The sequence below is a fragment of the Meriones unguiculatus genome, chromosome 8 (genome assembly GCF_030254825.1).
Source record: "Meriones unguiculatus strain TT.TT164.6M chromosome 8, Bangor_MerUng_6.1, whole genome shotgun sequence".
In the NCBI taxonomy this organism is placed as follows: domain Eukaryota; kingdom Metazoa; phylum Chordata; class Mammalia; order Rodentia; family Muridae; genus Meriones; species Meriones unguiculatus.
Window position 1 is genome coordinate 79,182,548 of NC_083356.1, and position 27,144 is coordinate 79,209,691.

Genomic DNA, 27,144 nt, shown 5'->3' on the forward strand with positions numbered 1-27,144 from the left:
CAAGTGAGCAATTTCAAAATCTGCAAAAGAATTTTAAAATAATTCTGGTTTATATCTGAAACCTGAAATCTGACCAGTAAGCCAGTATAACAGGTTAGCTGAAATCAATGAGTTGATGTTATACTAGAAAAAGGAAAGCAGATCGCCAAAATGGTAGAGAAATTAAGGCACATTTAAAGCACACATGATAAACATAAGTCTCTGAAAGTGCAAAATACATACGTAGAAACAAAACTTTAAAATATTAGGTGGCTTACACAAGCAAGTGAAGTCTGTGACCTCCTAAATCCCAAGGCATAGTTAAAAACAGTACTGAAAAGAGCTGTTACATGAACAAAAAGAAACATATGTATGTGTATATATATACACACATGTACCTCCATCCTTCTTCTCCAATTCGTCCCTAATTAGAGGGGAAGTAAGTATCACCTTCAAAGTCAGTGTTGGTTCTTTCGTGTTCCGAATTATAATGGATGCTTCATTTATACATTGTTCCACTTGGTATTTCTCTTCTGTCAGTTTCTAAAAGTCACCAAGATTTCAAAAACACTCAAATCAGATTAAAATCTCTAAAAGGGAACACATGCTAAGTTAGTAGATATTATTAACTATTAGTAAAAGCAAATAATCCACAACTGTAACTAGCTCATTACTTTGTGGATAACTTCTCTTTCAACTTATGCAAACCTATTCTTCATCCCTCATAAAGAGACCATAATGTCAACCATGCAGACAATTATGAAATAATATTTAAAACCATTTTTCTTCCATGTAAAATGTCAATAGCAGTGTTAAAGAGTAAATAAATACCCTTGAAATTATTACAGTAAAATAGATAGCTAGAAATGCTCTCCAAAACAACAGTGCTGTTGAAGAACAATCTAAAGAACTAATTGCCAGGACATATGAATAAAGACTACACAAATTTCTAAAGTAAAACAAGAAAGTATGAGCGAAAAAGATGTCTACTGATAGCCACTTGAAAGAATGATTATAAACAGTAGCCTTGCATAATTAAAATAGATCTCAGAAATCATTCCACTGAGACTTATCATTATAAGATAAGCCAACTGGCATCCACATGGAAATCTACATTGCTTCTTTTAACATACAATAAGATAACCATATAATCCTGGGGCTTTCATAAAATAATCAAAATCATATACTGAATATTATTAGACATTAAATGCATAATTAAATAAATCATACAAGGCATTTCTTTTCTCTCTCTCTTTTATTTTTATTTTTTTTCCTTTTGGCTTTTTGAGACATGGTTTCTATGTGTAGAACTGGCTGTCCTGAAACTTTGTAGACCAGGCTGGCCTCAAACTAGATCCACCAGCCTTTGCCTACTAAGCACTGGAATTAAAGGTGTGAGCCACCACACCCAGCACAGGCATTTCTTAATGATCAGCTTAATATATATTAAATGATATAAAATAAAAGACTTAGTTATTTATAAAAGAAACACCATTGTTTTATTATTAAGGTACTTCAAAAAATGCAAGAAAAAGAAAACTCATTACCCTAATGTTGAACAGAAGTAAAAAAGGAAAAGATCACACCATGAATGGAAGAACCAGAAGCAAAATAAACAACCACAAAACCTGTTTACAATCATTTTGCCAATGAGAAAAAAAATTCATTAAAGTTATCTATTAGAGGGTTGAAGAGATGAGTTGGTTATAGAGAGTTGACCATACAAGCACGAGGACTCGGGTTTGATCCCAGCACACACGGAACAACAGAGCCAAAAGCTGGCTCGGTGGTTAACAGCACTTGCTGCCCTTGCAGAGGACAGGGTTCAGCACCCAGCACCCACACGGTGACTCACAATCATCTGTAACTCTAGCTCCAGAGGACTTGATACCTCTCTTCTGGCTACTCAGGCATCACACACACAGTGCATACAACATAAAATAAAAATATATTTTTTAAAGTAATAGGCATGGTGGTATATGCCTAGAATCCCTGAACTAGGGAGATGGGCACAGATAGATGCCTAGGGCTTAATGGCCAGCTGGCGTACCTATTCTAATTAGGGAGCCCCAGGTCACACCAAGAGATTCTATCTCAAAAAGGAAAAAAAGAAAAAAAAATGGATGAATAGTTCTTGAGAAGAGAAACACAACAAATACTCCCCTGATTTCCACATTAAGTACACATATGCAGTCAAGCACACACAGGAACACACATACCACACACAGCCCACACAACCAATCTACTGGACCTGGCAGAAACACACATGCACGCACACATACACAATTGATCAAATCTATTGCACCTGGAGAGATGGCTCAGTTGTTAAAGCACCAGCTGCTCTTCCAGAGGACCTGGGTTTTAGTGTGAAGGTCACACTAAAATTATTTCCTGAAATATTATAATAGTAATGCATGTGTGCTTAGAAAGAGGGAAATGTGTATACATGTATATAACTTAATCTTAACCCAGGCGGACAATTAAGATTACAACTTTCCAGTGAAATATACCGCTACCCAAATACAGAAAATTCACTGTTGGAAAGCTATAATGACTATTTTAAATTGAAATACATGTCTCATAATATCCACTATTGCCCCTAAGTGTTTGAGTCTCTTCTACCTCTTTTAACCCTTAAAAGACTTCAGAATGTTTTATATCTTTTTTAGTCTTCTGTAGCCTTGAAAGACCAAAGTTCCTTAATGTCTGCAAATGTATACTCTCTTTTGGGATTTTTCCTTGAAGACTTGCCAGATCAACAGTGACATTTAAAAGCCATGGTGCCTAGAAATAAAATCTCACTTGAGAAAGAAACTATTTTCAAGTTCAACAAGTGAAACCTGCACAGAGAAAGCACTAGTGTTTAGAAAGAAACTTATCAAATCTGGTGGATGGTATCGTCAATGCTACAGAAATGAGACAGATCTCTGAGTTCAATGCCAGCCTGGTCTACAGAGCAGGTTCCAGGACAACCATGGCTACAGAGAGAAACCCTGTCTAAGAAAGAAGGAAGGAAGGAAGAAAGGAAAAATGGAAAGAAGGAAGAAAGGAAGGAAGATCATATAGAGAAAATGACCAGGTAATAAAAAAAAAAAAGTTACAAATTCACATAACTAGGAGGAAAAGGCTCCTTTTAGACAACAGAATATTATTCAAGGACTAAGTTATATCATTTGTAAAAACATGGATGGAACCAGAGAACATCATGTGGGGCAAAATAAGCCAGGTTGACAAAGATAAACAGTATGAGCATTCTCCATTTTTTAAGGTCTTATCTATTTTTATTTAGTATGTATGGCTGTCTTGCCTGTTGGTAGGTAAGTCCACCACATGTGTGCAGTACCCACAAAAGCCATAAGAGGCTTCATATCTCCTGGAACTGGAGTTAGAGATAGTAGTGAGACACCTTGTGAGCGCTGAAAACTGAACCCAGATCCTCGGCAAAGCAAGGAGTCAGCTCTCCTGGAGTACACCTTTATGTTTTCTTCATGAGAATCTGAACCTTAAACAGGGGAGAGCATAAAGGCAAGGCAGCTCAGTGGCTACAGATGCTTGCTGCCAAGCCTCAGAACCTACACAGCAGAGAACTGACTCTTGCAAGTTGTCTTCTGAGTTCCACAGGAAGTAAAGAAATAGCTGGAGGAGAGGTTGTTTTTTTTTGTTTTAAGACTTGAAAGCAAAGGGAGGAATATTAGGAAAGGAACCAGTAGAAAAAGGAAAATACAAAAGAAAGAAGCAAATGGGTGAATAGGATCAAAACACATGGTCTATATGTATCAGAATGACCCAATAAAATCTAATATTGTATACAATGAATATATACTGATTTTTGTATTTTTAATATAATTTTTAAAACTTGTAAATAAAAAACACACCTATGTTAAAATTAAAAACACTTATTTAAGGTATCTGCCTCATTTATAAAAATATATATTTAAAAAAACAAAAGAGGGCTAGAGATGGATGGCTTAGTGGTTAGGAACAATAGCTACTCTTCCATAAGACCCCAGGTCAGTTCCCAGTCCCACATGGCAGTTCACAAGTGGATCCAATGCCTTCTTCTGACCTCCTATACACACTGGCAAAACACTCAGACACACACACACACACACATATATATATATTAATTTTAAATACATCTTTTTTCAAGAATTAAGGAAAAAGCAAGCATGAACAGACATGAGCATTCACCAACTCAAAAAGTTTAGACTTGTGGGCTAACATCTATTTCTATGGCACAGATATAAAGACAGCCTAAAATATAATTACCAAGAAGCTACAATCAATTGATTATAAGTAGCACATAACTGAAATGAAAAACCATCTCAGCTTCCTAATCAGTGTTACACACATCTCCAGGATAGCTAGCAAGGTCAGTCTTAGGGTGACCAGGGCCTAAGCGCATGCATGCCAGCATTAAGCTTTCTAAACCCAACCCAATGTGAAAATAATTTGGAAAACAAATAGTGACTTTCCATAAACTTAACAGATGGCTGACTTAAACAATTTCTTGAGACCTACAAGAAGGTTTATTAGTTAAAATGTTTGGCATGCTAGCTTGACAGGCTAAGTTCAGTCACCAGAATCCACATACAGGTAAAAGAAGAGAACTGATCTCACAAAGTTGTCCTCTGGCCTCACATATGCAAACACATATGCACAAACACACCAGTTAATAAACTTAAAACTTTACCAAATCTTCTATTTTTAAAAGCATCATGAAATTATCTACTTTTGATCTTTCAACTTTTTTGATTCTCAACTTTTTGTTTTATTTCAACTCTTCTAAGAGTTTTATAATTCTCAGAGACATACAAAGTCTAGGAGTGAAGAGATACAGTCTCAGCAAGACATGCCTGAAAGGTTTAAGACCAAAAAATTAATGGCCTCACTTTGGTAAATATATCCTGAATATAAGTCACCAGAAATGTAGATTCCTCTACCAAATCATGCTGGTATTCTTTTTTTATACCTATCCCTGACTTACCAATTCTTGTTAATAGTCACCAAGGTCACTGTTTCTTAACTCTTTACAAATTTTCAAAGGCACTGGGCACAGTGGTGCACGCCTGTAATCCCAGCACTCTGGGAGGCAGAGACAGGTGTATCTCTGTGAGATCAAGGCCAGCCTGGTCTACAAATCAAGTACAGAAGACTCAGAGCTACACAGAAAAACCCTGTCTTAAAAAAAAAAAAAAAAAAAAAAAAAAAATCTCAAATGCAGTTAAAACAGTACTTACCTGAATCTGAATGGGAAGATTATCTTTGACTATATTTAGCAGGGTTTCTGTGGGTTTGTCTTTGCACATTAAAACCAGCTCTAGGTCCATATCATCTTTAATCAGCAAGCCTTTTGCAACCAAGCCAATCCTCATTACCCCACACAATGTTCGGCCACCTTGATCCCTACCAAAAAAAAAGCCTGTTATTACTTCTATAACATATTTTCCAAGCTACAATTGTCCCTTGGCTTCCTGAATACCTACATAAATGGATAAACTATTATGTACATCCAGACATCCAAAAATCTACAATTTAAAACTCAGATGTAAGGCTCACACATTTTAAGTTACTTTTTCCTAATGACTAAGGATCGTATCTCACACTATAGGTATTTTAATTCATTATAACAACTATATTACTTAAGAATCCCAAGAATATTGAACCCTTTTTAACTGTTCTTTTTAAATTTCTGTATTTTTTAAAATTTTATTTATTACAATTTATTCACTTTGTATCCCAGTTGTAGCCCCCTCCCTCACCCCTTCCCAATCCCGCTCTCCCTCCCTCTTCTCCTCCCATGTCCCTCCCCAAGTCCACTGATAGGGGAGGTCCTCCTCCCCTTCCATCTGACCCTAGCCTATCAGGTCTCATCAGGACTGGCTGCACTGGCCAAGGGTCTTTTCTGAAACTGATACTCCAACCAAAGACCATTCATGGAGATAACCTAGAACCCCTACACTGATGTAGCCCATGGTAGCTCAGTGTCCAAGCGGGTTCCCTAGCAAAGGGAACAAGGGCTGTTCTCTGACATGAACTCTGCTGGCTGGCTCTTTGATCACCTCCCCCTGAGGCAGGGCAGCCTTATCAGGTCACAGAAGAAATTTCTGTAATTTTTATGAGAAAAAAATTAAAATTGAGGGAAATGGCTCAGTGGGTAAAGTAATTGCTAGGCAAGTATAGTGACCTAAAATCTAATCCTCACAAAAAAAAAGCTAAGTGCAGCAGCCCATGCCGGTAATACCAATAGTAGAGAAGCAGATATGGAAACATTCTCTGGTGATTGCTGGCCAGCCAGTCTAGCCAAATAGTGAATGAGTGAGTAAGTGACAGAGACAAAGACAGAAACAAGAGACAGAGACCGAGAGACCGAGAGACCAAGAGATAGACACAGAGAGAGAAAGAGACAGAAAGAGCATGAGCACCCCAACATCAACGTCGGGCCCCAACATCTGAGTACCCATGCACAGAAAACACACTATAACAGTATCCCCACCGTCATCCCAACACATATTCTAAATAAACTTATTTTTTAAAAAGTAACATGTCAACACCTGGATTTAAACTCAGGATAGTTGACACTCAGGTTCTTTATGTTCTACAGTTGCTTCTCAAGGAAACAGTTATAATTAGAGATGTCAAAAAAGGTACCTGAAGGTTTGGTTTGGCTAGATGGGGAGGGAGTTTAGAAGCAAAGAATCGTCAGATAGTTTGAAGTCAGGGAAGTTAAGAATGCAATGAAAAAGATAACATATGGTAGTGCAAACTAGGAGGAGTTATTAGCTACTCAGAGCCTGAGCCACCCTGAAGAGTCAATAAACATCAAGTCTATAAAGAGAGTGCAAGTGGAGAAGGAGGTAAGTGAGCGAAGTGTGCAGGTAACTGCTGGAATCCATCAGTCACCAAACATTCTTTCTTACTCTGTTGTCTTATCCTCTCTGGCTCCCTAATGTGTACAGTCTCTTCTCCATAATCATTCTCAAGTCTTGCCTTCAAACTACTCTGCTCAAGTTCTCAAATAGACTATTTCAATAATGCCTTCCTACCAGCCTTCCCTCTACCACCTTTAATCTACTACATGGAGAACCTCCCAAAACCAGTATTTTGGATGACACCCCATAGAGAGGACAGTCAGTCTAGCATGAGCAAAAGTACCTCATTTCACTAATATTTTCACTATTTGGAGAGACTATTTGGAGGAGCCTACATGTGTCTATAGAACACACCTCTAAACCTGAAAGACACACTGGCCCCTGCTTTACACAGAGTAAAAACAGCTCTACTTTTTATTCCTTGAGTTAGACAATGTAGGAAGCATTAGAAGATGCAAAAGCTACAAACTTCCATGAAATACATACTCAGAAGAGTAGGAGCATGTGTGCAAATGTGTAAAACCTCAATTTTTCAAAAAATTGAAAAAGCAACATAAATACTACAATTTAAATCTAGAAACCATTAATGACTTAACTTGTACAAGAACTATAATATATACAGAGAATCCCAAGTATGTAGGTCGCTCAGGAGCACAACCACTAGAAAATATAATTAGCATGTGTACCAAATTAAACAATTAAGAGTTTAAACAACCAAATTTGAGGGAAAGGGATTACTTACAAGAACTTCCACACTGAGACACAATCCAGTGTGCAGTTATATGTAACAGTCTATTGCTATGCTCTTCAGCACGAAGCTCACTGCTTATCTTGGAAGTGAAGGAAAAGGCTGCACTATCTTTTAGTACAGACCATTCATTCATTCATCAATCCTCTCCTACTCTTCCTTATCTACTTGTCACAGTGATGTAGAAAACTGAAAGCTGGAGGGAAAATCTGGAGCTTCTATTTTCCACTTGCATAAGTCATAGCTAACACAATGTTTTTAAACCTATAAATATGGTACAACAAATCAAATAAACTTCGTTTTTCAAAGTAGGTTTAGAGTTACTATAATCGTAGTTAACAGTGTTCAGATGAGTAGCGCCAAACTGGCATGACATAAAATCTCATAATCTAGTTACAGGCAGCACTGTGGTTTCATCTTATGGATCACTAGTATTGCTACCTTCCAAAACTTCTCTTGTAACTGTTAAAAGCCCTGGCTTCCTTCTATTAGTCCTTCCTTCTACAAGTCACAAAACGGTACACTGACAATATGCAACATAGATGCTGATATGTCCTATGAAGTAACAAGTTAAATAAGTTAACGCTACTAGTATATTTTTCTATGCTCTTGTATAACATGATTTCAAAATGTCTAACAGAAGCAGTATTTTTTGTTTTGTTTTGAGATAGGGTCTCTCTATGTAGTCTTGGCTGTCCTGAAGCTTACTATGTAGCTATGTAGACGAGGCTGCCCTCAAACTCAAAGATCTGCCTGCCTCTGGCTCCTGCTAGAACTATAGGCATGTATGTGCTACCATTCCCAGCTAGAAACAGTATTTTTATGACTTCCTTGAAATAAAATAAGTTATTTATTTTAGAATTTAAGAGACTGAACGAACACAGCAAATGACATATCATAATTCTCAAAACTATCATCTTTTTCTGATTCTACTCATTATTCCTCATTACTTTCCTATTAGAATTTAACTCTGGAAAAAAAAATGGCATGAAACATTAACTTTCGTGGTTACGTTCCGTATGATAAAATTAAAAGAACAGCAAGCACATCACCAACTCAATCCAGAGGATCCACAAGCTCTTCTGGGCAAAGCTTAACAAAAGCTACTCAACACTCACTTTGAATAGTTTTCTACAGCCTCATCTTTCTTTGCTTCTGTCTCCCCCTCAGTTTTTGTGCCTTTATTTGTTTCGTCCAGCCAATCTGAGACATGTTTAAGAGCACATTCAACAGTAGACACCATATTTTGAACAGCTTCAAGTTCCTCCGGAGATGGATATATTGTTGAATGTTTCACCATAACATGGCGATCATCATTGGCAAAAGATCTAATAGATCTCTGTGAGAAGGGAGAGAAAAAAAAAATAACTTAAAAGGAATATCACCTCATAAAGATAACATGAGTATATTTTAAGTCAACAAAGCACCAAGTGACAACCACTATAAAGCAGTTAATGTTCAAACAATAAAAATACGCTCCTGAATGGGAAGTAAAGTCCTATTTTATTAAACCTCACACCCCCAAATAAGAAGCATGTCACATGGTAGGGTTCACATTCAGTCACACTGCACCACTTTCTTTCAGCTAAACCTGTAGCTTTCTGATTAACCCCTCCAAAAAAATCATCATCCATACTACATGACACTGTAGCTTCAAGTCTCTAGAAATGAACTCCCACCTCCCAAAGTGCTAGAAATTCTCACACCTTTAATTAAGACCATATAATAAGAGAATACAAGATACAAATTTATAATGTAAACTATGAAAAACACTAAAATAACGTTTAGTATTTGACATCCAAATCTTTGGTGCAGACCTTTTATCAAGAAGCATTCCAAATTTTATAATAGGGAAAATACATATTCCAAAGCATCAACTTTCCAAGCTAATTAACACATGCATTGCATTCACGATCAAAATTACTGAAAAAAAATCTACTCAAGTGCCAGATAAACATAGTTAAGTATTAAATTAGACCAGAAGAATGAAACAGAAAAATAATCAAATGTTAAAACTCAAAAGCAGCAATAAATGATTCCTATTTTATTAAAACAAAAATGTTTATATCAAACATCTAAGCTAAAAATAAACTACAGAAGAAAGTTTTTATGTATTATATATGATATTAAGATGACTATAAAAACAATTACAGCAAAACTATACTCTGCTAAGAGCAGATAATTCACAAGAAAGGCAACACAAGTCACAATGTATTTTTTTTCTATATTTCACAAAAAAAAGGTAAAAAAATAATAGGGAAAACCCCAACTTAACTTTTTTTTTTGCCACCATTCTGATCTAAGATATAACAAATGTTATTTTCCACAAAAGCAAACTATTTTCAGACCTTGTCAAAATATTTTTAAAAACAAGTTAACATTTAAAAAAAAACTATCATACTTGCTTTAAACAATGTGTTTCAATATACACTGATAATTTTCATTTTGTGCTTTTTCTCCTAACTTATGCCTTTTAAATCCTCTTACTTGGAAAAAAAAAATTTATACAATATCCTCTTAGACCAAAATATGGGGGGGAGGGGAAACCTTACCTAGGCACCAGGCTGGTTAGATGGCTCAGCTGGTGAAAGATACTTACAACCAAGTCTGACAACCTGAGTTTGATTCAGAAAAAGACACCCAACTTCTCTAAGTTGTCCTCTGACCTTTATACATATGCCATGAAATAAACGCATGCACATGCACACATTCATAAACACACACACTAAATACACAAAAATATAATTAAAAAATTCAAGGACCAAAACAGAGATAATTACCTCCTCTAATATCATGAATTCAAAGTCTAACCTCTCACAGAAACCAAGCCTTCCTAGACATTCACTTTAAGACTCCTTAGTATAATCAACAAATAAGTCTATTATTTTAAAAGTATATAAGAAGTACCTTTCCAGTCAAACATTCATGTTGTAGAAATTCCTCCACCATTCATGTCACCAGATAAAAGCCCCATAGAAATTATTTAATTTTCATTAGAATGAAATTTGAACTTCATGAAAAAATCTGAATAGAAATTATTTAATGTTAAGTCTAAGATTACTAAGCTATATTGGTTTGTTAATATAAAACAGAGTTTTCACTTAAGTCTTAGTATAAAATATTATTAACAAGCATCCCTTCTTTTTGTCACTAGTATGGAGCTCTAACACATGGCTTTTTTTTTTCTTTTTTAAGATTTGTTTCTTATTTTATGTGGATGGGTGCTTTGTCACACAGCATGTATGCCACATCACATGCATGCAGTACCAAAGAAAGCCAGAAGAGGGCATTGGATCCTCTGGAACTGGAGTTAGAAAGGATTGTGAGCCACCACATGTTCCTAGCTAGCTCCCTCTGATCTTTTCTTCAACAGCAGAGCAACCACATTTATCTGAGAGACTGAAACCAAGACAAGTGTTCACTATCTACCCTCACTGTTAAGATACATTATATAATCTTTTATTACTAAGAGAATGAAAGAAATAGCAGTCATCACCTACCATGGTTTCCTATGGTATTTTAGCTTCTTCTTCCGGTCTTTTTCTCTCTTTCTTGTCGTCTTCACTGGACACTGTTTTATGTGACAGTACCTCCTCATATGCCTGAATCCCCTGACTGCTCAATGCCAAATATAAGGAAAGATGTTTGAAAATTGTTCTCTGGAATACACCTGAAAGAAGAAAAAAAAAAGAAAAGAAAAACAGCTTATCAACTTGTCTACAATTTAGTTTCAAATCCAAATGTGGAACCCATAAACATGATCCATGTTGATTTGGGGGGGGGGAATTTTACAGAGAAAAATTACCTTACCTCTTCTATTATTTATTTATTTATTTTTGGTGTTTGTGTCTCTGTGTGTGCCATTTGTGTGTGCGTGTGCGTGTGTGTGTGTCTGAAGACAAAAGACAACATTGGATTCCTTGGAGCTGGAGTTACAAGTACTAGGAACTGAACACAGGTCCTCTGGAAGAGCACTGTTCTTAACCACCAAGTCATTCTTGGGGCCTTTTATTTATTTATTTTTAAGTGATTACATTAGCCTAAACAAAATTTAGCTTTGGTCCAAAAATGGACAGAAAAGGACAGAAAAGCAACTCTCCTGGTAGTTACAGTTTAGCAACTAGATCCCTAGCCCTCCTTGACATAAAATGATATTTTCAAAGGCAGAGTCACCCAAAAGAAACCACCTAAAAAGGCAATACTGCTACTGATGATAACAACACTTCAACTACCCATCAGATTTACAATTAAAAATTGGTACTTTTTAATTGTACATGAAAACTGATGCCAAAATATCTTAATATTAACAATACTGTTGATTTACCATGATTCTTTTCCAATTAATACTGTCATTCAACTAGCAGTACATATTGGCGTTATGCTTATCATTTGTTTTTAGAATTAAAATTCAGAATGCTTTTCTGACTCTGTCACCTTAACTTTAAAAAAAAAAAATTTCCAGCACCCCCTTAACCTGTATATTAATCATGTCCCAGACTGGAAAAGTCACTAGATTTTTACCTTCTTATTTCATTACCGCTAAGTATCCATTCTCCGTTTCCCCTGAATTTCCTGCCAGAATCCTATAATCATTCCACTACCCATTTTAGATCATGAAATTTTATTTTACTACAGGTTAAAATTTAAAAAAAAAAAAAAAAAGGACATTGTGAAGGTGGGTGAAATACGCCCCAAATACAGAAACCCTCTCAGTACTACTGTCAGCAACAGGTTTAGTATTATAGAGTTGCTCTCTTAAAGAAATTCTTTTTTGGACTTTTGGACTGAATTAATATTTACATGAAAACAGACCTAGAACTGAAATCAAATGACCTACATGCACAACTATTCCTATAACTAGTTTACAAAATCTCCCTGAAATAAAAGAAATTCTGAAAGACACACACATATACACACTGACAGTTTCAAATAAAGTATGACTATTGACATATGTCTATATGACAAAGAGAAGACAAGTACTTCTAAAACATAATTTCTTACAAAGATATCTTTAAAATGTTTTTTCACTAAAACTGTAACATTCATGTAAAATCCATGCAGTCTTCAACCTCCAATTATCAATACTACTTTATTCTAAGGGAGTCAACCATTCAACGCATAGCTGTGAATCCAGTAGCTAACAGATTGCTTTGTGTTCAGTAAAAACTGAAAGTCTACAGGCTGTATGGGTGGCTCGGCCAATAAAGGATAGGCCCACAACCAAAAAGATATCAAGGACTGAAAGTCCATAAACTTTACTCTGTAAAAGGGTGAAGCCATTAAACCAACAAAATAAGGAAATAAAACTGAAAGCAAACAAAGCAAGAACAACACTACAATGAAACTTATGATGTTTCAAAGGAATCCTGACCATTGACTTGACAGTTGATTTATTTACACAAAGAGAAACTCCTCTGCACAAACAAGAACCTCTGAGAACTTCACAGTATGACAACGTAACACAGTAACCCATAATAAAAGCAGTGTTTACAAAATCGCATTGGGAGAACACCACAAAATGAACTTACAAATCTCACTCAACTTCTGTTTACAAATGAAATAGAATAAAAACTTCAGGTCACACCACTAACCAGATAAAAGGCATCATCTTACAGGCATGAACAACATGCGTTACATGCAGTCACATACATGCCCATTTTTTTAATCTTGCGGGGCACAGCAAACGGGAAACACTTAGGAGGTTTAGTGATCAACACTCTAGCAGCACAGTGACTTCTACATATTTTTAAGGAATTGTTTCCAGGAAGCACCCCTTTTAACAAAATCCAAAGATGTTGGGAGTCTGTGTGATAAAGTGGTGCAGGGTGTAATGACCTATACAAAGCCTTCATACACTTTCATAGTCTCTAGATAATTTATAATACTTAATATAGTGGCAATCCTAAATAAATCATTATTACACTGCACTGTTTAGGGAATAATGACAAGGAAAATGTCTGTACATGTTAACTGTAGTTTTCTTTAACCTCAAAGACTCTGATCTATCTTACTAGCTTAAGAATGTATAAGAAGCACAGAATTTAGGAGTAAAGTCAGAAATACAATTTTAGGCACCCTTCGGGATTATATATCCAAGTAGGCAAGCTGTATATGGAGACAGATTTGAGAAGTCAAGTCTAAATACGGCAGTTTTCCGTGAAATCAGATGGCTTCACAAAAGTAGATATACTAATGAGTGGGAGAGAAAAGGAGACAAGATAAGATTATGAGTGGGGGGACAGCATGACATGAGAACTATAAAGGAAAATGGAAACCGTGTTGTTCAGAAAAGCCAAGCATAGAAAACATAGAAGGCTCAAGATCTAAAAGCAAGACAATACATGCAACAGGTAAATGGAAATCCTTAGGTACATAAGTGTGGTTTCCCTATACAGTTTACCCTGGGGTCAAGGACTTTGAATCTCCTGCCTCAGTATCCTAAGAGCTAAGAACAAGTATGCACCATCACATGGTTTAAATCCTAAATTTTAGTCTTTATTTTCAATTAAAGATGTCTACTAATTCAAAGATAAGTCTCTGGGAGCCCCATATACTACTGAATGCAGTAGTTTTGCCAAAAACAGAAATTCAGTCTTCTATACTACTCTATCCCAACACTTCGGTCTATGCTTGGGGAAAACTATTTTGAAAACCTCTTCAAAACTTCAATGACTTTTCATTACCTAAGCAACTGGCATCTACTCACAGCAAGAATGGAATCAAACCAAAGACTTTTATGATGAAATGGTAACACAATTCTCTCCCTCCCACTTCTTATGCTACTGTAGTTTCAAGGCCATACAGGAATGACTGTTACCTAAACAAGAGTTCAATAAATAATTCCCTGGGTTATAACCACCACTCCATCCACGTAGAGAGCAATCACCCCTAGTGCCTTCAATGAACTTCTGACCCTTCCTCCATCAGTACAAATAAGTCAGATAAATTCTCTGAAACATCTTCTTCCTGCGCCACAATAATATTTAGTGATCCACTGATACATACTGAGCTCTATTCTTGTCATCAATCTTAGAATTTTAAAACCACAAAGATAACCCTTCTAAAAGTCTGGCCTGTTACTTTATACTCCTATCCTCTACAGATCTCATTTTCTTTCCTATTTTAGATAACTACTCTCCATCAGGACAGGACTTTAACATGGCTACCATTTTTTCATAGTTCTTCCTCCCTTTTTTTTCAATTTATTTAATTTTATGTGCATTAGTGTAAAGGTGTCAGATCCCTTGGAATTGGCATTACCGACAGTTGTGAACTGCCATGTGGGTGCTGGGAATTGAACCCCAGTCCTTTGGAAGAACAGACAGTGCTATTAACCACTGAGCCATCTCTCCAGACCCTCTTCCTCCCTCTTCATAACCTCACTTCTATCCTTATATAATTAAATTTTTAAAATCGATCATTTGAAATTCATATCAGTAATTCCTTTCCTCACCTGACAAAATAGTAGACCTTGTTAAATCTAACCCTCTTAGCTTTTTTTCTCCTTTCATGTTCCTCAAAAATCCCCACCATTCAACTTGTAACCATGGTACTTCTGAAAACAGGTCTGGTCATGGTCCCCATGAACTTACATCACGTTCAGTGCTGTAAATGGTTTAATCTCTTAGTTGACATTTCAGCAAAAGGTAACACATGGACTGTTCCTTACTTGTCCCACTTTACTCCCCTTGGCTCCTTCCAACCAAGACATCAGTCACTCTATTCTGCCCCAACTTTATAAATTACTCCACTGTCTTCTTATCTCTTAAACTTCCAAATCAGTTGTTCTCAACTTTCCTAATACTGTGACCCCTTCAATACAGTTCCACGTTTGGTAAACCCCAACCATAAAATTATTTTGCTGCTACTTCATAAGAATAATTTTGCTACAGATACGAACTGCAATGTAAAGATGTGATATTCAAAATATCTGATATGCCACCCCCAAAAGGGTCATGATGCACAGGCTGAGAACTACTGCTCTAAGACTGTCTCAGAACTCAGCAACTACACTCCTGTAAAAGCCATCTGTGCACTAAAGATTCCTAAATTTCTATCAATTTAAATTCCAGACACCAAGTCAAGTAAACACTTTACTGTCTCAATCAACTCTACAGAGGCCACTCTTCCAATCCCAATTCTCTCCTCCTCCTTCCCGCTTTTCCTTTTTCTTCCCACTTCTAAATGACAACTACTCAACAACTCCATCCCTCTAACTTCTCAGGCCAAACCCAGAGGAGTCATCCTCTCTTCCTTCCACATCACACATCTGATCCATCAAGCAAATCCTTTCATCTTCACCTTCTGGCTGTCTAAAATGTGATCAAGCCCATCTTCCACCACCAAAATCCCTCATCTAAACTATACTACTGGTTCCAATCTTGTCCCCACATAGTACTTGTTCTCATCACAGAGTTGCTTCTTTTAAAATCTCAAACTAGGCTATGGCATGCCTTTACTTAAAACTTTCTAATAGCTGCTTGTTAATAATAATTAAGTCCAGTAGTTTGACTCCCATTTTTGCCTCCTTTGCTACTATCCTCACTCACTGTGTATAATCCACACTAGAATCTCTGCTTAAGGTTCCCACCCTGGTACCTTTAGCAGTTAAAGCTTCATAACCACGTAACTTCTTCAAAACCACATATCCTTCATAACCATGTAATTCTGTGCCCTCCCCCATTTCAGGAATGACTTCAAATGTCACATTATCATAAACCAAATCCTTATCAGTCTGCAGACAACAGAATCACCCTTCAACATATACCTGCTATATTAGTCTCAAACAGATGTATAATTGGCACATGAAAGCTTTAATATTTACTTGTTTTCTACTAATGAAACAGTTCCTGGCACAAAGGAAAAATTAGAATTTCTCAAAAGTATTTTCTTATATAGCACTTCACTTAATACCTACAATAGTCCTGAGAAGTAGTGTGGAAAAAAAAATGGCATAAATTTATTTTCTAATATGAAAGCACAGATACACAAACATGTTCAATGGCTTTTCTACAACCACAATGTGGTACTGGCAGAGCCATCCCATCCTGCCAGTGTCTCCAGAATCCTTCTGGGTTCACATCTAATGTTTTCAGGAGCATATGAACGAGCAAGTGTCAATTTAATTTTGCATGATAATCTGTGAAAGCTCAACTTGGTATCTTTTCCTTTAAACTATGCTCAAGCATAAAACAGCAACTAAACTGGATAGGCCACAGCAGCTATTTATTTTCCTATCACTGAAAGGTTGTGATATAGGTCATCAGACTATCTTTAGAATTTACAGATCCTGTAAAAATTCTGACCAAAAGAAAGGAGGGGCCAGCAAACAGTTTAGTGCTACAATATTTGAAGATGAAATTAATACAAACATTTCTCTTAGGCAGGTTTGCAAAAATGACCTGAGAACCTGCAATTTAGCTTTCAACACCCAAAAGATTAAAAACCTGCAATTTAAAAAAATATATAAGTTTTGTTTCCATCTTTACCAAATAAGTATTTTTAACATTAAAAAAGGCTTAGGTTACACAAAAGTGCTGAAAATTAAAATATATATATTAGACCCTTCAATAAAACAACTTTAACTTCCAGCTCTTGGCAGCACTCACTTCCCTTTCCAGCACCAATCACCAGGTTAAAAGCTGTGTATCTGGGTCAGAAAAGAGGGATGACCTTTTCAGGACAGCTCAGTATCTCCAACTCATGTGTTGGTATTACAACTCAGCCCTTCAACAAGCTCCTTTTAAAATGAATTATGACATAAATCACAAGATTAGCACTACCGATAATCTGGGAAAAGCCACAAGAGAAAAAAACAAAAACAGAAACCAAAAAAAAAATTAAGTACTAGATTTAAGTATAAACAACAACAAAAAAAATTAAATACTAAAGTGTTGATAGATTATAAGCAAAAAGGGGGCAGGCTATATGATGTAATTAATGTAAAAGCAACAGATTTATAGTCAGATTTCATTCTAGCAAGAGTAGAGAAATGAGCTAGTAAATTCTGAACAAAATCAACTTCTTTGAGTGAGTCGCAATTCCTTAATTCATAAAACACAGAGTGAGAAGGCAAGATAGCTCAGCAGATAAAGGTATTTGCAGACAGCCTGAAAAGCTGAATCCATCTCTGGAACCCAAATGGTGGAAGGAGAGCAACAACTCCTAAAAACTATCTTCTGACCTCCACAGACATGAGCTAACACACACCCACATATACAAGAAATAAATGTGATTTGTTTTTAAGTCAAGCTACACTCAGATTATTTTTTAGGTAGTTTGTTTAAACTCAACCCTATGAGAAATGACAACTCTCCAAATATATAATATGAAAGAGTTAACTTATTCCTTAAAAGTATATTATTTTACAACACAATTATAAACATTGTACAACAAAAAACTAAGAAATAGACAATAGAGGAAACCTAAACATATTTCAGAACCTAAACATTTTAGAATTATTTCTAGAAAGCAAAAAATTAAATTGTGTTTGCCTGGGATGGGTGTCCATACCTTTTAAACATGCTTACTACAGTATTTTACATATGAAATTTTATTAATATCTGAGATTTTCATTGAAATTTTTATTTAAAATAAATGAGTGATCAGTGAAGTAAATATTCAAGACATGCTGGCCTTAAATTGGTAGGTTCTAAAATTGGATAATGGAGGGGTTCCTTAAACTTGTGGTTCTCCAAGTTCACACATGCATGAACATTCCATCCAAAAGTTTTCAGCAGGGAGTACAGCTCAGTTAAACAGCTTGCCCATGACACTCAAAGAATTCCTGGCACCATAGAGGGAAAGAGAGAGCGAAAGACCCATGGGAAAAAAAAAGAAGGAAAAAGGAGACAAAGAAGGAAAAGGGGAAGGGGATAGGAAGGAAAGAAGGAGATAAAAATTCTTGTGTTCAGAACTGAGGTGAGTTTTCTTAGAACTGAAAAGGCAGGTGGCACCTATTAAAAGGATGCAGGATCAAGGACACAGATCATGATAATGGTGACATAACAAGTTTATTTTGTGTCTTATCTTCCTCTCTTCTTAAAAACAATGAAGAAGGCTCACTGAACATATATTCTATATTAAATAGTGCAGTTTCTGAAAGTACGTCTAAATCTTATGTGCCATTCAGAAGCTTTCTGAATTTATATGAAGAGACCCTAACTGATAAAGGAATTGCAAAGGAGGCAACATATAATGATCACAACCCATGAAAAACGTCAGCTGTAAATTAAGGAACTAATGAAAATGTTTACATGTAGACACAGAACTTGGACTTTAAAACAAAATAAGCCTCTTAAGAATATTTCAGCACATATCACAGTTGCCAGAGTGTGAATGAATGGTAAGGATGATAACTAATCTTTACCCAGTGCTTCCTGTCTCTGAGCAGATGCTCTACACTAAGCTCTATCACCAGCCCCAGTTGCTTGTTCCTACAGGTTTTGCCAGTATATAGGACCCTAATTTTTAACATAAAGAACACCAAGTATCAGTTAACACTGAAAAAAAATATATACCAGGCAGTGGTGGCACACACCTTTACTCCTGAACTTGGGAGGAAGAGGCAGGAGGATCTGAGTTTGAAACCAGCCTGGTCTACAGAGCAAGTTCCAGGACAGCCAAGGGCACACAGAGAAAAATCCTGTCTTGAAAAAAAAAAGAAAAGAAAAAAAAAAAAATCTCACCAATCAACTTTCAAGTCATCTCTAGTAAATTAAGGCTTTTCATACACCTTATTTTCTCTAAGTCTAATATATGTTTTAAGACAATCCATCGTGTGTGTAACTACATAAGATCAAGTGAAAACTGAGAAAGCATCAGAAATGAAACCACTGTATTTCAAAAAAAACTATTCTTTGCCCATCTATTAGAAACATAAAACACACACACACACAACTGGAAAGAAAAAAAACAACTGGAAATTCTTTTAAGTTGCCAACTGAAACAAGATTAAAACACTAAGACCACAAAAGACCTAAAGCAATGGTTCTCAACCTGTGGGTCACACCTTTGGAGTCAAAAGACCTTTTCACAGGGGTGGCATATCAGATATCCTGCATATCAGACACTTACATTACAATTCATTATAGTAGCAAAAATATAGTTATGATGTAGCAACAAAAAAATAATTTTATGGTTGGATTCACCACAACAGAACTAACTGCATTAAGGGGTCATAACACTGGGCAGGTGGAAAAACATTGACCTAAAGTATAATCTAAGAAACAACATCAAGTCTTAATTCTCTGGACTTAACATATACACCACTGAACAGCATATCTCTAATGAAAGCATTCTAATCAATGCAAATCTACATGACTCAATACACAGTTGCCAAGTAAAAGTTAAAGCACAATTCAAATAACAATTAGCAACTTGTTAGGTTATCTCTCTAAAGACATGATTTAATGCTTGGCTCCAAACAGTAAAATAAATATGTAAGTGGTACCCATTCTTAAATTATTTTTCACTGTCCTTTACTGACATCACCTAAAGACACTGAATATTGCAAATCTATAACAGCTTTTCTGACACATGTTTGCATTAAACTTCATAAAGATTAATGAATCTATTGCCAGGCAGTGATGGTGTAACATCTTTAATCCCAATACTCAGGAGACAGAGGCAGGTGCCTCTCTGAGTGCCCAGACAGCCAAAGTTATACAGAGGAAACTTATTAAAAAAAAAAAAAAAAAAAAAAAAAAAGGCAACGCTGGGTCTAGTGGCACAGGCCTATAATTATAATCCCAGCCCTCAGGAGGTAGAAGCAGGAGGTTCTCTGTGAATTCAAGGCCTACCTGGTCTACAAAGCAAGTCTAGGATAGCCAGGACTACATTAAAAAAAAAAAAAAAAAAAAGCCTGTCGAGAAAAACAAAACAAAAGCCATTATTGGTCATGATCCACAAAACACATTCCTAAAAGCCATAATCACAAATACCATAATCCAAATGCTGAAATCACCAAAATCTGATGTTTAAAATCCTAGAAATCATAATCCCAAAATACCAAATGCTGAAATCCAGAAAGCCAACTTCTCAAAAGCCTTAATTCTCATATTTAACAGGGCTTTTAAAGCACGGACCAGCAAAATGGTTTCTCAGATAAAAGTGCTTATCACTGAGCCTGCTAACTGGAGTAAATTTAATTCCCAAAATCCACATGGTGGATGGAGAAACTGCCACAATTTGTCCACTGACCTCTATATCCATACACATCACACACAATTTTACAATATTGGTGGAAATAAGCACAAAAAAAGTATGACTTTTATCTATGGTATTATTGAATTCATTTAGAGACTGATGAGATGATCCAGGGCGTAAGTTCTATCTCTGGGATCCCTGAGGTGGAAAGAGAGGACTGAATCTTACAAGTCGTCCTCTCACTTCCATACATGGGTTATGCCACACATGCCATACAATGAATAAAATGTTAAGTATACTTACAAAATACAGGTCAGAAAGAGTACAGCAGTGAAGTAAACCAGCGTTTCTATTATGTTAATTTGGAAGAAACTAATAAATTAGAGATTATTTCCTCTAGCCACAACTGACTCTGAAATTTGCAGTAACACTATCATTTCTTTGGGTGGTCATATCTGAATTCCCAACCTTATGTAGCAAAGCCAAAATCCACATGGTGATTAATAGCAGCCCAGAGTAACACTCAAAACGCTGAGGAGATAGAAGGAAGAAAAGTTCATTCCTAGCCTGGACTGTACAGCAAAGCATGATTGCAGAAAGTAAATAAACATCAAGCTGGTGAGATGGCTCAGCAAGAAGTGCCCCAACTCAGCAAACAATTTGAAGGTAAGACCATAAAACTTCCTAGAGACTTAATATAGCATGTGAGAAGAAGAATGATACTTTAACCCCATAGGACCCAATAGGGCTGAAGAACTAATGGATAGCATTGCTTTCATCAGATGTGATGAGACCTATGAGTAGAGCATATTTTTAAGGAAATCTAAATTGGAAAGGTCACACATTGCTTATGGGACTATAAAATTATGCACGTTTCGGAAAAGGAGACATACTTGCAAGCATGTTCCATATCCTAGTGTGAATATATAACTTAAAACAAATGTATCCGCTAGCTATGTCAGCTAGAACATTAACTTCTACATCAGGCTAAAAGCACTTTTTTAAGATGGTAGTTGAAGACATACAAGTCTAGATGATGTCCTCAATAAGCTCTAGAGGTTTTCAAATTAAAAAAATAAAGTGAGAAAGAACAAAGGAAAAATAATTGATAAGGACTTGCCAATATAATTAGAAGTAGAAAGAAAACAGAAGGTAGACAACACAGCATCCTGAAAGCAAGAAGTACTTAAGGAAGTATGAGAGTATTCAAATGCCAACTGTTGCTTTTACATCAAACTAAAAGAAGACATGCTGGTCATTTTCAGTTGAAAAGCAGAAAAGGCCTGATACAAACTACCTTGAAAACATGACAGAGAAAATCTGAAGTAGTCATGCATTGCCGATGAGACTATAAAATCACACAATCATTTTTTGGAAAACAAGTTAAAATTCTTCAAAACATCAAATATAACTTATGTGACTGAGCAATTCTACTGCTAAGTATTTACCCATAAACATTTCTAAAATACACTTTAAAAAACTGCTGGGAGCTAGGCACAGTAGCACATGCCTTAATTCTTGCACTCAGGGAGGCAGAGCCAGGCAGCTCTCTTTGAGTTCAAGGCCAACCTGGTCTACAAAGTGAGTACAAAGAGAAATCCCGTCTCAATAAACAAAAAAAAGGGAAGGAGGGAAGGAGGGAAGGAGGGAAGGAAGGAAGGAAGGAAGGAAGGAAGGAAGGAAGGAAAGAGAAAGAAAGAAAGAAAGAAAGAAAGAAAGAAAGAAAGAAAGAAAGAAAGAAAGAAAGAAAGAAAGAAAGAAAGAAAGAAAGAGAGAGAGAAAGAGAGAGAGAGAGAGAGAGAGAGAAAGAAAGAAAGAAAGAAAGAAAGAAAGAAAGAAAGAAAGAAAGAAAGAAAGAAAGAAATCTGGGTGGTGGTGGTAGTACACACCTTAATCCCAGCACTGAGAAGGCAGAGGCAGGTGGATTTGAGTTCAAGGCCAGTATAGTCTACAGAGCAAGTTCCCGGTCAGCCAGGGCTACACAGAGAAACCTGGCTCAAAAATAATAATAATAATAATAATAATAATAATAATAATATTACAAACAAATAAAATTAAACACAAGTATTTTTCATAAATAGCCAAAATATGGAAACAAGTCTAATGTCATCAACTAATGAACAGAAAATTAAAATGTGGTATATCCATATAATGACATATTACCTGGTCATAAAAAATAACAAAGAGTTAATAACATGCTGTAGTATGAATGAGTCATGACAACGACTAAGGTTTGAACGTCAAATGTCTTTCACAAGATCACAGTTTGAACACTTGGTCCCCAGCTGATGGCTCTGCTTGAGAAGGTTCTTGAACCTTTAGGAAATAGCCTTGCTAGATGAGTTGCTGTAGGCAGGCCTAGTCTCACTTCCTGTTCACTCGATTCCTGAGTATGGATGCAATGAGTGAGACCTACCAGTTTCCTGCTACCTTGCCTTCTGCTCCATCTTCCCTACTATGATGGACTATTAGCAACATGGAACTATAAATCCATTGCAAAACTAATCCATCCCCCTTTCATATAACAGAAACATAATTAGGCAAAGAAACAAGATTAAAAAGACAATAAATTATATGATCCCACTAACATAAAATGTCCACAACAGGTAAATCCTATAGATGTGGCAAGCAGATCTGTGATTTCCAGGGACTAAAGAGGAAACAGACAAACTGCTCAGGGCAGTTAAGGGGTAACAAAAATGTTCTAAAATCAGTGGTAATGGATGTACAGAGTGGAATATACTAAAGCACAGAATCATACCCTTGAATTTTATGTTATATGGTGCCTTAGAGTTCTATAGCTGTGAAGAGAGAGCATGACCATGGCAACTGTTATAAAAGAATGCATTTAATGGGTCTTGCTTACAGTCTTGAAGGTTCAGTCCATTATCCTCAGGGGGAAAAGCATGGAGGCATGCAGGCAGACAGGGTAGGTTGAGAGTTCTACATGGGATCCTTAAGTAGCAGGTAAAAAAGAGAGAGAGACCCTGGGCCTGGCTTGAGTATTTAAAACCCCCAAAGGCCACCCATAGTGACATTTGCTCCAACAAGCCCACACCTACTCCAAAAAGACCACACCTCCTAATCCTTGTCACTTTTGGTCAATCCCTAATGATCAAAGATTCAAATATATTGAGCCTATGAGGGCCATTCTTATTCAAACCACCACAGATGGATTATGTTTCAGTTAAAAAAAAAAAAAAAAGGAAGAGAAATGGGAAGAGCTGAAAAACAGTTGGCATAAACAAATTCAAGAAGTTTTATTACAAAGAGTGAGAAAACAAAGAGCTGGGTATGATGGCTCAGTCCTTTAATCCCAGCACTTGTGAGGCAGAAGTAGTCAAACCTCTTGGGGTTCAAGGCCAGCCTGACCTACATATACATAGCAAGTTCCAGGCTAGCCAAGGCTACACAGGAAGACCCTGTCTTAAAGAAAGAAAAGAAAGGAGGAAGGGAGGGAGGAAGGGAGAGAGGGAGAGAAAGAAAATGGTAGTTTAAAAGTAATTTAAAAGTAAGTTTTAAAGTGAGGTGAAATTTTAATGCGAGAAAAATTTTATGTGGAGAAACTGGAGAAAACAAAACATGGTGGTAAAAGAAAAATTGATGAAGGGGACTCCTACACCACACTTGAGTGGTTGGAAAGGGGATAACATACAGTACTTAAGAGCTTGATTTAATAAAAGCTCAGATAGTTTTGTGGTTAAAGAAGAATGAGGGCAAAAGCGGCAAAGGTGCATAGTGCTTCATTGTCTTTGGTGGAGAGCGAGGTTATCAGCTGAATGGAAGTGAAGGTGTTATTCATTTAAAAAGAAAGGAAAATATCCTCCCTAGGGTCCTCCGTGTTGTTTAGCTTCTTTAGGTCTATAGATTTTAGTATGTTTATCCAGGGCAAACAGTATAGACATCAGAAGTGGGAAAAGACAGGAAACAGGACAGGAGCCTACCACAGAGGGCCTCTGAAACACTCTACCCAGCAGGGTATCGAAACAGATGCTGAGTCTCATAGCCAAACTTTGGGCAGAGTGCAGGGAATCTTATGGAAGAAAGGGGAGATAAAGAGATCTGGAGGGAACAGGAGCTCCACAATGAGACCACTAGAGCCAAAAAAATCTGGGCCATGGGGGCCTGCAAACACCGATACTCCAACCAAGGACCATGTATAGAGCAGCCCCTCCTCGGATGTAGCCAATGGGCAGCTCAGTCTCAATGTGTCTCCGTCTCAGTAAGGGAAGCAGGGGCTATTTCAGACAAGAACTCAGTGGCCGACTCTTTGATCACCTCCCCCTAGGGGGCTGGGGGTGGGGGTGGGGAGCTTGGTCAGGCCACAGAGGAAGACAATGCAGCCAGTCCTGATTGAGACCTGATAGGCTAGGGTCAGAGAGCAGGGGAGGACCTTCCCTATCAGTGAACTAGGGGAGGGGCACAGGGTGGCATAGAGGGAGGGTTGGACTGGGAGATGAGGGAGGGGGCTACAGCTGAGATACAAAGTGAATAAATTGTAATAAATAATAAATACAATAAAAAAAAACAAGTCCCTTGTGGTAGTGCATAGCTTTTCCCCATAGAGAAGAGGGAGGCAAAATGACCTTAAGCTATAGAAGGAGAAAAGAGAAATCATGTAGCCCAACAACCAATCAACTAAAAGTGATAAAGTGGACTAAGCACTAGTGACCTGGCAGCACTAAAGGCCCAGAATTTTTTAATCTCAACTTGAAAATATGGTCAGTCAGTACAGCTGTCTATGTGTGTACACAGACACTGTTTCCAGCTATGTTCAGATGCACCGAGTAGAGGTGCAGAGCAGAAAAATCATAAAGGTGCTAGGAACCAAATATGAGTTCCTCTACAAGAGCAACAAATGCTATTAACTGCTGAGCCACCAGCCCTCTCCTAAATTTCTTTTCTTTTTTCTTTTCTTTTCTTTTTTGATTTTTCCAGACAGTGTTTCTCTGTATAGCCCTGGGTATCCTGGAACTAGCTCTGCAGACCAGGCTGGCCTCAAACTCAGAGATCCTCCTACCTTTGCCTCCTGAGTGGTAAAATTAAAAGCATACACCACCATTGCTTGGCTTTCCTAAATGTCATATTTTGGCTGATATTTGAATTCAGAGTCAGAAGACCAGGAAGAATCATCTTAAGTTTCTATCCACTCCCAACATCAAATCAAATACTAAGTACTGAAGATTTAATGACCAGAGTTCTCCTTTCTTATACATGACCTTTTCCCCGAATCCAATGCTCTCAAAAGATGTAATAACTCTATCTTATTTGCCTCTTTTTACTTTTTGTTGACCAGACTGGCCTAGAGATTCACCTGCCTTTGCCTCCTCAGTTCTGGGACTGAAATTATATACCACAACACCTACTTCAAAATGATCCTTTCTTAAAGAAACAAATCTGTCACCTTCCTCAGGTAGGGTTTCCCATGAACTAGCTCTATCAAAGCCATCCTGCCAAATGTATCCTGCAAGTAAGTGTACAGGCTTGCTTACAGTTAAGTTACTTGAACTTAATTCTCCATCTCTCTTCTGTTATACTTCTATGGGACACATAGCTCCTTCAAACTCGGGCATTTGTTTTTGTTCTTTCAAAAACTCAGTTCAGCTACCCATTTCTCCAGGAAGTTATTTACCCCTACTCCAACCTAAATAGTAATTCATCTTCTTCCCATCTATGCTATTTCTATATCCTGTTTTTATCTAGAAAATTATCACACTTATAGTTAGAAACGGTTTTCAATGTCTACTGAGCTTACAACAGCTCACATACAAAAACACCTATGGTATCTTCTACCCTTCCTCAACACAAAGACACCTTAGCCACAAAAGCAAGCTTCCACCAGGAGATACAGGACTGAACCAAATGAGTCTACCTCCCAGACATATGGACATTAAAATAGAAAACTGTTATGTCTGTATGGCTGAGAAATGTTAAGACAAAAATAAAGGCTATGAGAACAGTCACACATTTTTACTGAAAAGAAGGTCCTCAAAAAGAATGAAATCATCATGGATGGGCAGAGTAAAATGGTTTTAAGAAAACACAATCTTACATGCCTTCTGACTGTTGCTTCTAGTCCTATCTAAGTCTCTTCAAATTCCAGCCTTTGGAGTCTTTAAGTAAGACTTCTTATTTCTATTATTTGCAGCTCAAAGTTCCAAATAGTACTGTACAAAACTTATGTCTCTTTCCTACTACCACTATGAAGGCAGACAGTATCTTATTCATATCTCCTTCTGCAGAACTAGCAGACCCTTAAAAACTTCAGGTGCTAACATATGCCTTTAATCCCAGCAGCATTCAGAAAGGCAGAGAAAGGCTGATCTCAACCAGTTCAAGGCTACCCTGGTCTATAGGGCAAGTTCCAGGACAGCCCAGGCTATACACACACACACACAC

At 36.9% G+C, this 27,144-nt stretch overlaps 1 protein-coding gene across 5 annotated transcripts in view; it reads right to left on the minus strand.

Annotated features, from left to right (window-relative positions):
- Strbp (spermatid perinuclear RNA binding protein) overlaps positions 1-27,144 on the minus strand; it is a 118,965-nt gene that overhangs the window by 64,630 nt on the left and 27,191 nt on the right. For all 5 annotated transcript variants that reach the window (XR_002476304.2, XR_009593833.1, XM_021633345.2 and 2 more), the window contains exons 2-5: positions 11,100-11,269; positions 8,718-8,938; positions 5,220-5,385; positions 378-522 (exon numbers count right to left, since the gene is read on the minus strand). Coding sequence is in view for 3 of the 5 variants with exons in the window: in XM_021633345.2 (XP_021489020.1) it covers positions 378-522; positions 5,220-5,385; positions 8,718-8,938; positions 11,100-11,102 (535 nt within the window). In the remaining 2 variants the exon portion in view is untranslated. The remainder of the gene's footprint in view (positions 1-377; positions 523-5,219; positions 5,386-8,717; positions 8,939-11,099; positions 11,270-27,144) is intronic.